Source organism: Euleptes europaea, chromosome 10 (assembly GCF_029931775.1).
Source record: "Euleptes europaea isolate rEulEur1 chromosome 10, rEulEur1.hap1, whole genome shotgun sequence".
Classification (NCBI taxonomy): domain Eukaryota; kingdom Metazoa; phylum Chordata; class Lepidosauria; order Squamata; family Sphaerodactylidae; genus Euleptes; species Euleptes europaea.
The window spans coordinates 10,425,485-10,439,278 of record NC_079321.1 but is presented as its reverse complement, the minus strand read 5'-3'; the positions used below and the strand labels follow the sequence as shown (position 1 = coordinate 10,439,278).

Here is a 13,794-nt window from a genome sequence, read left to right as displayed (position 1 = left end):
GTGTGTCAAAACTGGCCCATAAACTCACATTGGGTGCTTACACACATGCCCAATGATGCACTTTCAATCCCGTTCAATGCACTTTGCAAGTGGATCTTACTGTGTGAAACGGGAAAATCCACTTGCAAATGATCGTTAAAGTGCATTGAAAAGTGGACTGAAAGTGCATTATTCGGCAAGTGTAAAAGCGCCCATTAACAAAATGACCTGAAATATTATTTTTAAAGACACTAAATATTTAAATAAAATAACCGAGTTCAGGCTTACTGTTTTTAAAATGATCAAAAATTGGGGCTGAGACAAAATGCGAAGGAGAGTGTGCTACAGAAGCATTTTCTCTCCCCCCTGCATCTTTTAGGGATCGTTTTTCAGCAATTTTATTCATGGGGGAGAGGAACTGCAAAGAGAAGTTACCCCAACGCACACACAGGTTTTCAAATCCATGCCTGCCATTTAATACTCTGTTTGCAAGCTTCTTTGCATTCTTGATCACAGCCATTTTGACGTCTGTGTTCCTACTGGCCTTTCTCCTTCTGAATAAGAGTGACGTTATCACGCCGGTGATCAGATGAAACTACATCTAGGAAGGCAGATAAAGCTCTCAATGAGCTTCACTGGCCTTTAGTAGTATCATCCAATAAACAATCTGGTCTAGTTGAATGATGATGTATAGGGTGGCCAGGTCACTCTTCGCCACCAGCAGGAGGTTTTTGGGGTGGAGCCTGAGGAGGGCGGGGTTTGGGGAGGGGAGGGACTTCAATGAAATAGAGTCCAATTGCCAAAGCGGCCATTTTCTCCAGGCAAAGTGATCTCGGTCGGCTGGAGATCAGTTGTTATAGCAGGAGATCTCCAGCGATTACCTGGAGGTTGGCAACCCTAATGACGTAACTGCTGGTAGAAGGAAGGGCTATTTTCAGATTTGAAAGTGGCAGCTCATTGGAGCTGCAAACAATGGGAAATAAGTGCAAAGTTTGGGGGGGGGGGGTTGAGAAAATAATGCAGTTCCTTTTTCATGCCATAAGGTTCACTTGAGAACATTTAGAGCACTCAGTCAAAACCATACATACATTTTTTGCAAGCTGATTCAAATGAAATTGTATAAAGCAAAAAAATAAAAAACCATCCACTTTATTTCCCCCCTCCCCTATATAACCATCGGTCTAACTAAGCTTCAGATTCCCTCTACCAAGTTCTCTACGTACATTCTGTTTTGAATAGTGAAATCCATCTCTTGGCTTCAACCATAATGTATACAAATCTCAGCGCAGGCTGATTCATAGTTTATTGAGACAGCGATATATAGATATGGACGACAGAGAGGAGCCACAATGTGAAATAATAAATGTGGGTAAAATTAGTATTTTTTTTGGCTGTGCGCACTATCCTAAAAAGCAATCCTAAATAAATATGCACAGCTGGAGTATTTACACATATTTTAAATCCATGCATATAGATCATTGACATGAATGACCCCAAAGAAGAAGAGTTGGTTTTTATATGCCGACTTTCTCTACCACTTAAGGGAGAATCAAACCAGCTTACAATCACCTTCCCTTCCCTTCCCCACGACAGACACCCTGTGAGGTAAGTGGGGCTGAGAGAGTGTGACTTGCCCAAGGTCAACCAGCAGGTTTTGTGTGTAGGAGTGGAAAAACAAATCCAGTTCACCAGATTAGCCTCCGCCGCTCATGTGAAGGAGTGGGGAATCGAACCCGTTTCTCCAGATCAGACTCCACCGCTCCAAACCACTGCTCTTACCACGCTGGCTGAAGTGGGTTTTTTTAATCAGAAATAATTACAAAAGGTTCTAGTCAATACATTTAAATAATCTATCCCAAACTAACATTTTTGCACGCTTGTTCACAATCTTATTCTTCTACGTTCTGAAACAAAGAGACCTACAGCCCGTGCTTCCCGTGGCCCATACAAAACAACCCTACAGTTCTGTCTCTTACCTGTAATCTGACTCTGTCCTTGTGGATTAAAAGGGCTTGGTGCAGAGTTCAGGGAGGGCCGTGGGCTCTGGGTCGGGACCCCTACTCTCATACTGGGATGAGGGATGCGCCCTAAATCACTGAGGCGCTCAGAGAACAAACTAGGTTTAGAGTCATCAAGCTTCTGTCTGTGCCCTGGAAACAGCAAATCATAAAATAAAAAGTGTTGTTAGCATGAATGAACAATGCACTATTCAATAATAACTGTTTTATAACTCAAGGACCAAAATGGCTTCGGGTTAAACCTAGGGCTGGGACAGGGAAAGATGTACGGACCACTTTTGTCAATTATGGTTATTTCTTCACAGAGGGTGGTTTGTGTGATTGTCCTTACGCAGAGATTTACACAAGAGTGAAATCACTGCATGTGACAATCAGTGGGCAGGAATTTTGTAACTCGGGCCACCCCTTGGAGACTATCATCATCAAACGGTTGCTGCTGGTATGTGGGGCATTTGTAGGAAGAATTTTGTGAGAAGAAAGGGAATATAAGAGTGAGAGCATTGTTTCATAGCAATTCTGCTTATCAGGACAAAAATACTGCTTCTGTTCTGTGCTCTTAAATCTGTGTTTGTCTCGCTTTATTTCTCTCAACGTATTTGCCTTTTAAATAGAAATGAGGTTCCTTTTTAAATTAGAACTTATTGTCCAGTCTGTTCCAACTACTTTCTTTATCATGGCTGGCATAATATAGCATTATAGTAAAGCAGGGTCAGGCGATCGCTGGCCTGAGGCCCCAGCTTGGCTCCAAGCATGGCCTCAAATTAAACGATTTCCCCTATATTTGTCTCAGCTGATTTCTCCTGAGGTACGTGGGCAAACAAGGTTGCCACAACACATTCATTCGAAAGAATATTTTTAGCAACCTCCTTCAAGAGTGCCTCACTTATTAAAGACTTGGCATGGTGGGCTTCACCGCAGGCCCCTTCACATTTGGCTGTCGGGAAGAATAAATGTATGCGCCCACTCCCTGTGTATCTACCCTATGGAAACCAGGTCACCAGCTACTGTGGGAGCTGCAGGAGAAATTGTGAGTGTAGGGGAGTGACAATGCATCACACATTGCTGTGGCACTCTAGCAATCCCCCAAATCTCTGTGGTTTTACCACAGAGTTTGGCGGGATTGCTCGAGAGTCACAGTGATGCATGACATCACTTCCTGTTATGTGACTAGAAGAGACGCTGCACCATTGCCCAATGCATGTGACAGGTTGCTCCGCCTCCAAAAGTTTGCTCCACCCCCAAAACTCAATCTACCCTATCACTTGACTTCTCAGGTGTCTAAGTATTTGAATGGGGCAGATGTACATACAATCTAACTCACAGGCCTGATTTGCACGTTCTTTACCCCATGAATGTGGGGAGAAAAGACAAGTGGACTGGGGCTATGCAAGTAGGATCCCACACATCTAGGCTCCTATTCCACTGCGTCATCATCTAGGCCTGAGGCAGGTGTGCTAGAGGTGGGCAGGGAGGCAGGATCCTGATCTTTCACCAGGCATAAGCTCTACACAGGCAGAGACATATACGAATAGGCTTATGTTATCTATTTTCTCTATGTATAATATATGGGGATAAACCACAACCAGACGCACACTCAAAATGAGATCAGTTTGTGGTCTGTGGAAAATTAAGATCTCAGGAACCTCCAGTCTTGGATGACGACCAAGAACAGTCCTGTTTCACTAACATTTTATAGTATCCGTTCGTGAATTAACAATTCTCACATATTGGTCAAGCTTTTGAAAAGTCGCAAACTTGACTACTTCAAGCTTGATGCTTTTATTATACAGCAGCACAGCCCAAGGAAAACATATAGGTACAAGAGGGAGACCTGCAAGGACTTGGGGGGGGGGGGGACATCTCATTTCCCACCCACCCCAAATTTCTTCTTTTTACTCCCTCGCAGCCCCTATAGGGCCTCCACATTTCCACTTCCCTTTCTGTCCCCGTCTTCAGCTTTCCCTCTTCCCTCCCCACAGCGGCTTCTCCCTGGGAAAACTCTGCATGGTTCCAGCTGCTGAGGCTGGCAAGGCACCGCTGCACGGCAGTGGCCTGGGCCCAGTTGTGTGGTGGGGAACCCACTAGGACTTGTAGGGTGCACCAAATGCTCCCTGGCTTCCCTGTCCTCACCTTTTCCTCTTTTCCTCCTCCTGGCAACGCCTGTATCCTCACCATTCCATGCTTCCTTTTCTGCTTCCCACTCACCCATTTTCAGCAATATTTAGTTATTTACTTCATTTATATCCTGCCTTTCTCCACAATGGGGACCCAAAGCAGCTTACAGCGTTCTACTTTCCTCATTTTTATCCTCACAACAACCCTGTGAAGTGGGTTAGGTTAAGAGCATGTGACTGGCCCAAAATCACCCAGTGTGCTTCCATGGCAGAATAAGGATTCAAACCCAGGTCTCACAAATTCTCGTATGAAACTCTAACCACTGCATCAAACTGGTTTGTTTGTTTTTTTGGGGGGTGGAATCCATTAGCAGATCTGTAGATAGACCTGTCTTGTCTGTCCATGGCTCCAGTCTCTGGATTTAAGTATTCACAGATGGGGTCATGTTGAAAATTAGATCTATTGATCTGTCATGAAGGAAACTAGAAGCTGCACATATTACCCCTTTCTCTTCCACTAATATACATATACCTCTTAACTGTATGGTAAATAGCCAAAAACACATGAATTGTTCAGTGACTTCATGGGCTTAACAACCCTCCCAGTACTCTTGGGGTATATTTCTTACCCGGGTTTCACATTTTTTGGCAAAACACAGAGAAAAGTGGCTCTAAAACTATCTCTTGTCAAGACATCACCACCTGTTCAGTACTAAACAATACATCCACAATACAGCCTACCACTTACAGTTTCTTTTCGTTAAAGGCCCATGGATTAAAAAAAACCCAATCCTAGCAATCCAGGCACTTTGCCACGAGGGTAGTTTTCCTACCTCAAGCCTATTTAACATTTTGGGGTAAAAATATCCCAAGAGTCCATGAAGAAAATTCTTACCCAGGGAACAATTTTAAGTGCTCTAGAGCAAAGCTTTTTAAACTGTGGGTTGTGACCCCATATGGGGTCGCGTAACTGAATGTGGGGATCGCAAAAACATTATGGTTTATTATCAGTAAATGTTTGATTTGTATGCCTATTTTATATACCTATATACCTGGGGTTGCATAAAAATTTCTTGGGCGAAAAGGGGTTGCGAGTGGAAAAGGTTTAAGAAGCCCTGCTCTAGAGAAAGCCCTTCCTGGAAACCTGGAGAATATTTACCTCGCGGGGAGAAAAATACCCCAACATATTTTTAAAAATGTATTAATTCTAGATGTTTTTAAATGTTGTCCTTTAAAATTTATGATTTTTTACGTTAGCCGTCTATCTTAGGTTCAAACCATGTTTTTTTGTTGTTCTACATTTTTTTTTAAAAACTGCTCAGGAAGGAACCATACCAGTGTGAGTTATTCAATATGCCAAAGGGGAAGGGTGAATCTACGCAAAAGAAACATCCCGCCTCATGTCATGGTGTGCTTTTTGAGGTCCGGAGGTTTTAATGCTGGGAAACACCATGATTTCTGCCGCCGCAAACAAAAAATTTTGTGGGATGTTTTTCTACCCCAAAGATACATTGGAATTTGGTTTGGGGGGTAGAAACATAACCCAAATGCAACATGTATATGTTTTGTACAGGGTTGTTATGTTTTTCACAGGGGCTAACTGTACTTCTGAGTTGACTGAACACGCCAAATGGCAGCATCCTTTGTCAGCTCCCTGTGCAGGCAATATTGAGGGCACAAGGCAGTACTAGCACACAGGGTTACCAACCACCAGGTGCGGCCTGGCAATCTCCCGTAATTACAACTGGTCTCCAGACTACAGAGATCAGTTTACCTGGAGAAAATGACTGTTTTGGACAATGGACTCTATGGCATTATACTCTGCTGAGGTCCCGCCCCTTCCCAAATCCCACCTTCTCCAGGCTCCATTCCCCAATCTCCAGGAATTTCACAACCTGGAGTTGGCAACGTACTAGAATCACCCCCTCCCCCTGTGCCTCACTGCTGTTGCTGCCACCTGTGTCCAGAAGCCAGAAGAGAGGAGGAGGAGAAGGAGAAGAATTGGTTTGTATATGACGACTTTCTCTACTTTTTAAAGGGAAATCATACCGGCTTACAATCTCCTTCCCTTCCTCTCCCCACAACAGACATCTTGTGAGGTAGGTGGGGCTGAGAGAGTTCAGAGAGAACTGAGACTAGCCCAAGTTCACCCAGCTGGCTCCATGGGTAGGAGTGGGGAATCAAACCCGGTTCTCCAGATTAGTAGGGTTGCCAGGTCCCTCCTCACCACCGGTGGGAGATTTTTGGGGAGGAGTCTGAGGAAGGCGGGATTTGGGGAGGGTAGGGACTTCATTGCCATAGAGTCCAATGGCCAAAGCGGCCATTTTCTCCAGGTGAACTGATCTCTATTACCTGGAGATCAGTTGTAATAGAAGGAGATTTCCAGCTACTACTTGGAGGTTGGCAACCCTACAGATTGGAGTCCATCGCTCTTAACCACTACACCTCGCTGGCTCTTCCTTCCTTACCTCTTTGCTACTCTCCTCGCTTTAAAAATAGCTTGGGAAGCTGTGCATGCCCAATAGGCCTTTCTGAACTCTCAAGAATCTACTTCTCACAAAAGTTTGGCCCCTGTTTTGGTTGCCGAACTCTTGCGAGAAGTAGAAATCTCACAACAGTTTGCGAATGGCTTTTTAAATTTGCTGTTTTTATAGAGGCCTGGAAGAATGACGAATAAAGGAAGATTGTCTTTACTGGCTCCCAGACAGAAGTTGGTAGAGAGCCAGGCAGCTGGATGGTTGGTGGCCTGGGAGATTGCCACCCACCAAAGTCTGCTGCCTGAAGCAACTTGCCTAAGGTCACCTCATTACAAAACCAGCCCTGGCCATCAGCACATATCAGTTCTGGGGGGGAAAGCCTTTAGGGAATGTTCTTTATATGCAGGAAAAAAATGAAGGTGGATACTATGAAATACCAAGTCTCATGTCAAATAATTTTGGAAGCATGCAAAATTAAATTATGGAGCATGGTTCTCTAATAATATAAATAGCTTTTCCCCCTTGAGGGCACTTTTAATAAAGACAGGAGAAGGAAGGCAGGAAAAGAAATATATGCAAACAAAAAACGAGTGGATGAAAAAGAGAGACAGATAGAAAAAACAAAACACGGAGATACAAATGGATAGCTTCCCATCTGACTTTTAGTGATGCTGGGAGGGGAACTTAATTAATAGTTGAGACCTTAATTAAATGCATTCAATATTCCCTCCTGTGTGGAAACACCTATGACAGATCTGTTATTCTTGAACCTGCTTCTCCATATTGACTTTGATTTCTAGCGGCCCACTTTTCTATTTTCTAACCTATTTTTCCAATTTAATATTAATACTTTATAGTCAGTGTCTGTTCTGAAAGAGTGTGATGCAATTTCCGTAAAACTAACGTGAGCATGCGGAGGCACAAAAAGGATGCACGCCTCTGAAATTAAATCCATGCCCAAAGTGAACTTAACAGCACAATCCTAAGAGCAGGTAGTTGCGGCGGGCCCAGGGACAGCCACGCCACCTCCTAAGCAGCTTGCTGGCCCGTAAGCCAAAAATATAATTTACCGAAACCCCGTGAGACTGCTCCATTCAGTTTCACGGGGCTGCACCAACACTTTTGTGCAGGCAAGTTTGCGCCGACAAAAAAAGGCATTCCTGGGGCGAAAGTCATCCCCACCCCGGGAAAGCCCCTTTTGGCACTGGTGTGAGGAATTGAGCCAGAGAAATGCTGCTGCAGTGGCTGCATTGGTGCCCGGGCCTCATGCTCCCACACGGCTCCCCAGCACCAGCCTAGGTGGCCCTGCGGCATCATAAGTGCCCATTTGATTGCCGCAAATGGTACTTACGCCGCTGCAGGGGTCATGCCACCTCCAAACCCCTTCCCCCCCCCGCTTCAGGACTGCACTGTCAATGCCCCCCCCAAAACCCAACACACACAAACTCACATATCACAAAACCGGAAGATATACAAATCTAAAGAGCCGGCACTGCACCCTACACCTTACCCCGCGTATGCCGCCACTGCCTAGGGCTAGATTTCTCTGCGTTTTTCTGGGATTGCAAAATACCATCACCGGTGGTGAAACTTGAGAGAGTCAGCAGCAATATTCCTCTGGTGTAGCAACAGAGGTAATCCAGCAACTGAACATACCGAGCACACTGCAAAACCAGAGCTCCAATTAACTGGTTGCCTTTTGCCAAACACGTATCATGCTGCCACTGGCTGAACTACTGTGATGTCAAGGAATCTTCACAATTATTCAAACAGACAAGATTAGAAAACGCTGTTTTTTTAACAGCTGATTAGGATATAGGTGGACTCTTGTGAAAATGTTCAGTGCCTAAAATTTGTCATTTATTTACTTGCGCTACGTTTGCACACATTTTCACTCTCATTTACTATAGAGGATTTAAAGAGCTTTCTAAACTGAAGAAGGTTACTCCTCTGAAGATGCCTGCCACAGCTGCTGGTGAAACGTCAGGAAAGAAAATACCAAGACCATGGTCACACAGCCCAGATAACCTACAAGAACCGATGAAGAAGGTTCCTTTGACAACTGCTTTGCATCCTTATTGTTATATAAGCTCCTTAAAATAGTATAGAGGGCAGGAATTACAGACCTGGACAGATGAGCAGAAGGGTAGTAAATGTACCACCAGGTTTGGAAAACTGTTTCAACATTACCATCTCAGTAGGGGCTTATCTACATCATGAAGTAAATGTGGATAAGAAGCACTGAGTTGAACAGTTCACAAAACATCTGGAAACAGATATAAGAACCTCTGGATTTTGATCAGTTATGTCCACTTTAAAGAGGAGAAAATGTTTCTGTTAGTGAAAATGAATACTAGTCGTGATGCATACCTATTTTCTCCAGTATCAGAGGAGCATGCCTATTATATTAGGTGCTGTGGAACACAGGCAGGACAATGCTGCTGAAGTCGCCTTGTTTGTGGGCTTCCTAGAAGCACCTGGTTGGCCACTGTGTGAACAGACTGCTTGACTTGATGGACCTTGGTCTGACACGGCACGGCCTTTCTTATGTTCTTAAACCATTTCATCTGCAAGAGCATAACAGGGGCCTGAAATTCAGAATTGGGATGGGAGGGGGAATGAGCTATTTTCTGACTGTGTGGGGGAAATAGTCTGAATTTATGAGCTCAATTCCAACACTCACAGGCGTTTTTCTTTATGTTCTCCTTCGAAAAAAGGGGCAGTTAGCTCTTTGGAAGATGTTAAAGAGATTTCAATGATATAACGACACAGGCAAAACATTCAGGTTGGTATTTCAAAGATGGCGAAAGTCGGTTTATCTTTACTTCTAGCACTGGCCTTCTCCCTGACAGGGTTCATTATTCTTAAGTAATCACATGCTAGGCTAATCTTCTCTGTATCAGAGACAGAATGCAATGTGCACATCTCTCTCGGTGTTCCAAGCTCAGTGTTGTCTGTTTCTCACAATGAAAGGCAAGCATCAACCGGAATCCCTCATCTGACCACCAGGTTGCCGGCTCCTCTGGTTCCTCAGCATACTGAGCTACCTTTTTCCTGACCGCTCTAATCTATGGTCTAGCCTACTTGAAGTAGTTTCAGGAGGGCTGTGGCACAGCAGTAGAGCATCTGCTTGGCATGCAGAAGGTCCCAGGTTCATTCCTTGGCATCTCCAGTTAAAGGGACTAGGCAAGTAGATGATGTGAAAGACCTCTACCTGAGACCCTGGAGAGCCGCTGCCGGTCTGAGTAGACAATACTGACTTTGATGGACCAAGGGTCTGATGCAGTATAAGGCAGCTTCATGTGTTCATTGAGGAGAGCCATGTTGGTCTGCAGTAGAAGAGCTAGATTCGAGTCCAGTAGCACCTTAGATCCCAAGATTTTTGTGGTACAGGTTGAGTATCCCTTATCTGGACATCTGATATCCAGACAGATCTGGAAACCAGACATTTTGAGCCAGCATGCTGGCATTACTCACAGGCCCTCAGCAGTGCCACTGATGGTTCAATGTACACAAAATTATTCTTTAAAATTACATCCAGGCTATGTGTATAAAGTATATATAAAACATAAATGAATATTGTGTTTAGACTTGGGCCCCATCCCCAGGGTATCTTACTATACATACACAAATTCCATTTGGTTGAAATAACTTTATTTGATTAATTACTATTGCTCTTGATGTTCCTGGCTGTGTAAGCTCTTAGCTTGTTGGTGATGTTTAATGCTGCCATTGCTTATATGACTTTATACTGGTTTATACTTTTTATGTATTGTGAACTGCCCTGAATATGCCACTGGAGGAGAAAGGCTGCGTAAGAATGTTTAATTGAGGCGGAGGAGGAGCTGCTGAGCTGAAACGCCGTTCCGCTCATAACGATTTAGGGAGTTATGAACTTACAGTTGCCCTTCTCCAGGTGGTGGTGGAAGGCGATCTCCTGGAACTACAACTGGTCTCCAGGTTACAGAGATCAGTTCCCCTGGACAAAATGGCCGCTTTGGAAGGTGGATTTTATGGCATTAAAATCCACAGAGGTCCCTCCCCTCCTCAAAGCACACCCTCCCCAGGCTCCAACCCCCAAATCTCCAGAAATTTCCCAACCCAGAGCTGGCAACTCTCTCTGAACAGGAGAAGCAGTCTTCTCAACCCCACCACCCATATTTCTGAGATCCACTGGTCTTAAGCAGACTGCCTATAGAGAAAGCAATCTGAGGTAAAAGGGAACCCACCACAGCGCCTAAAGTGCTTTAGCCACACCAGCCCCTATGCTGTCTTTTCCAGGGGCCACCTTTCAAAGCTTCTTCCTTCAATCCCTCTTTTTTTGTGTCCCTGACCTGGATGGCCCAGGCTAGCCTGATCTTGTCAGATCCAAGAAGCTAAGCAGGGTTGGTCTTGGTTGGTACTTGGATGGGAGATCACCAAGGGAATCCAGAGTTGCTACGCAGAGGTAGGCAATGGCCAACCACCTCTATTTGTCTCTTGCCTTGAAAACTCTATGGGGTTGCCCTAAGTCGATTGCGACTTGACAGCACTTTCTACCACCAAGCTCCAACCCCCTTACTATAGAAAGGATAACTTGTTAGGAATAAAAGTACCAATTAAGGAGTCGAAATGTCTGCTACTCTGAGGACCTCTTGAGGAGGTCCATAATCATCTTGTTTCCTGCCCAAAAGACAACACCAAGCAGGGATACTGTATACTGAGAAGACTGTTTCAACCAGAAGGTGGATCTATTCCAGACAAAAAGAGTGGCCTGTCAACATGTTGAAGAAAGCCTTAGTTAGTGACTTGCAGTAAGGTCCTAAGCTGAGTTACACCTTTCTAAGTCCTCTGAAGTCAGCATACTTACATGGATGCAAGTATATTACAGCACAAACAAACAAAGTTACATCCTTCTAAGCCCACTGGCTTCAACGGACTTAGAAGGGTGTAGCTTTGTTTAGGGTTACACCACCAGTCAACGGGATTTAGGCTATATTTCTATGCGTGAACACCCGACAGTACGCAGTAAACAACACAGTGGGACTTGCTTCTGTGTAAACATGTCGAGGATCAGGCTATGTGTTGTGACAGGATTGTGCCCTGTCCCTACAGAAAGTCTAGAAGAACTCAGCCTAAGGTATTATCGGTAACACTTTCTTGTGATACCGGTGAGTGATGTTATTTCCATCTCATCAGGGCAGGGCAATTCATCTTTCTGTTCTAAATTTTAGGCAATATATCATGTTGCTCAAAGTCAGCTCCAAAGCAGCCCATCTAGCTTAGCTTGGAAGGGGAAAATAAAGAGCATCATAAATCAACCGCAATCAACAAAGAGTAAGTTAGCGCTTCCCTGACAAGGTTCCAGAAATAAGCCAGGGGGGAAAAAGTGCTACTGTTGACCAAACTGGTATTAATATAAACGTTTACTTGTGACAAACGGTTGCTTTCATTGACGGCTTTCCGAAGCAACCTTTCTGGCCTGAGCCGTACAATTCAAAGGTTGTTTTTATTTTAAAGGCAACAAAACACAGCCAAACCATTTTTATCCCAGAAAACGGAAATCTTGGAGTCTGTCCAGTCTCTTGGGTAGACATAATTATGAGAAGAAATATATAATCTACCCAAGAGACATAATTACATAATTAGGCCCTAGGCTCTGTGCAAGAAAAGTTCTTATAATTCCCCAAACAAGGTGCTGCTTAGTCCCAAGTAACTTTTACTCACTCAAAGAGCAGGGGGAGATGCTTGTTTTTAAAAAAATAGCTCAAGGCACCAGTTTGTGTTGTGGCCCATTCTGTGAGTGTGTAAAGTGCCATCAAGTTACAGCTGACCTCTGGCGACCCAGTAGGATTTTCAAGGCAAGAGACGAAGGTCGTTTATGCTTGGGAGTTTTACCTGAGGTTCGTTGTTGGCTGGACCCACACTTTCCTGTTGGGATCTATGCACCAGTAGTCTCCAAGCTAAATCAAATCCCTGCCCTGTTAAATGCTGCTTTGTAACTGGCTTACTTTGTAGAGCTTACTGTGAGAGAAACCCCCCCCCCACAAAACCCAATTGCTGCATTAAAAAGCATTTTAAGAACAACAACAAAAAATCACATGGAGCAATGTGAAAGGAGGGGGAGAAATCCAAGCCTTGGTTTTAAAAAGCCTTTCTTCTGCTCAGAAAAAGCTCCCAGGAAGCAGGAAGCATTTGAATCCCCAACTCTTTACATGCTGCTTTGTAATTGGCTGCGAGAGAAACCAAGGTTGCATGTCCCACGCTTTGCCTTATGCAGGGGAATTTCACCTGGGATGAGCTCAGGGGAAAGGGAAGAATCGGGTTAACAGAGGAACGGGAAGTCCCAGGATTTGTGAGGGCTGGCAGCAAGGTCATCTCTAATGGACGGAAAACTCATGCATAACTCCAAGGAACAAATGAGACAGACCAGGGGCGAATGTGAGTGAAAGTACCCATGTATAAACAACCTAACAGAGGTGGTTTGCCATTGCCTTCCTCAGTCCATTCTGGAGGGAGAGAAAAAGGGGGGACACATTCAATCCAAGACACTGTCACTGGCATGTAATGCCTAACCCACCTCACTGACAAGCGCCTTAAGATGCAACTCACTGGTACTGCAATCCTGAGGACACTTTCCTGAGAGTAAAACCCACTAAGTAACCTGGGACTTAATTCTGAGTAGACCTGGTTCACACTGCTCCCTGCATATGTCGCAAGTGGCCCTTCTCTCCTGAATGGGTTTGAAAAAACAACCTCTAGTGCATTTACCAAAACATTTCTTAAGCCTTCCTCGTGGTGAATACACACAGAATTAGGGTTGCTGGATCCCCCCGGACACCAGTGGGGGATGGGTGGGGGTAGGGTTGCCAGGTCCAGGTTGGGAAACTCCTAGAGATTTGGGGTTGGAGTTTGTGGAGGACACATGAACACATGAAGCTGCCTTATACTGAATCAGATGCTTGGTCCATCAAAGTCAGTATTGTCTACTCAGACCGGCAGCAGCTCTCCAGGGTCTCAGGCAGAGGTCTTTCACATCACCTACTCACCTAGTCCCTTTAACTGGAGATGCCGGGGATTGAACCTGGGACCTTCTGCATGCCAAGCAGATGCTCTACAACTGAGACATGGCTACAGGGACCTCAGTGGGGTACAACGCCATACAGTCCACCCTCCAAAGCATCAATTTTCTCCACGGGAAGTGATCTCTTTAGTCTGGAGATGAGC

General features: G+C 44.7%; 1 protein-coding gene across 4 annotated transcripts in view; it reads right to left on the bottom strand.

Annotated features, from left to right (window-relative positions):
* The window catches only part of RUNX2 (RUNX family transcription factor 2), a 292,808-nt gene that overhangs the window by 107,649 nt on the left and 171,365 nt on the right, over positions 1–13,794 (bottom strand). For 3 of the 4 annotated variants that reach the window (XM_056856377.1, XM_056856376.1, XM_056856378.1), the window contains one exon: positions 1,956–2,129. The exons of the other annotated variant lie outside the window; for it this stretch is intronic. In XM_056856377.1, the coding sequence (XP_056712355.1) occupies positions 1,956–2,129 (174 nt within the window). The remainder of the gene's footprint in view (positions 1–1,955; positions 2,130–13,794) is intronic. 4 annotated transcript variants of the gene reach the window in all.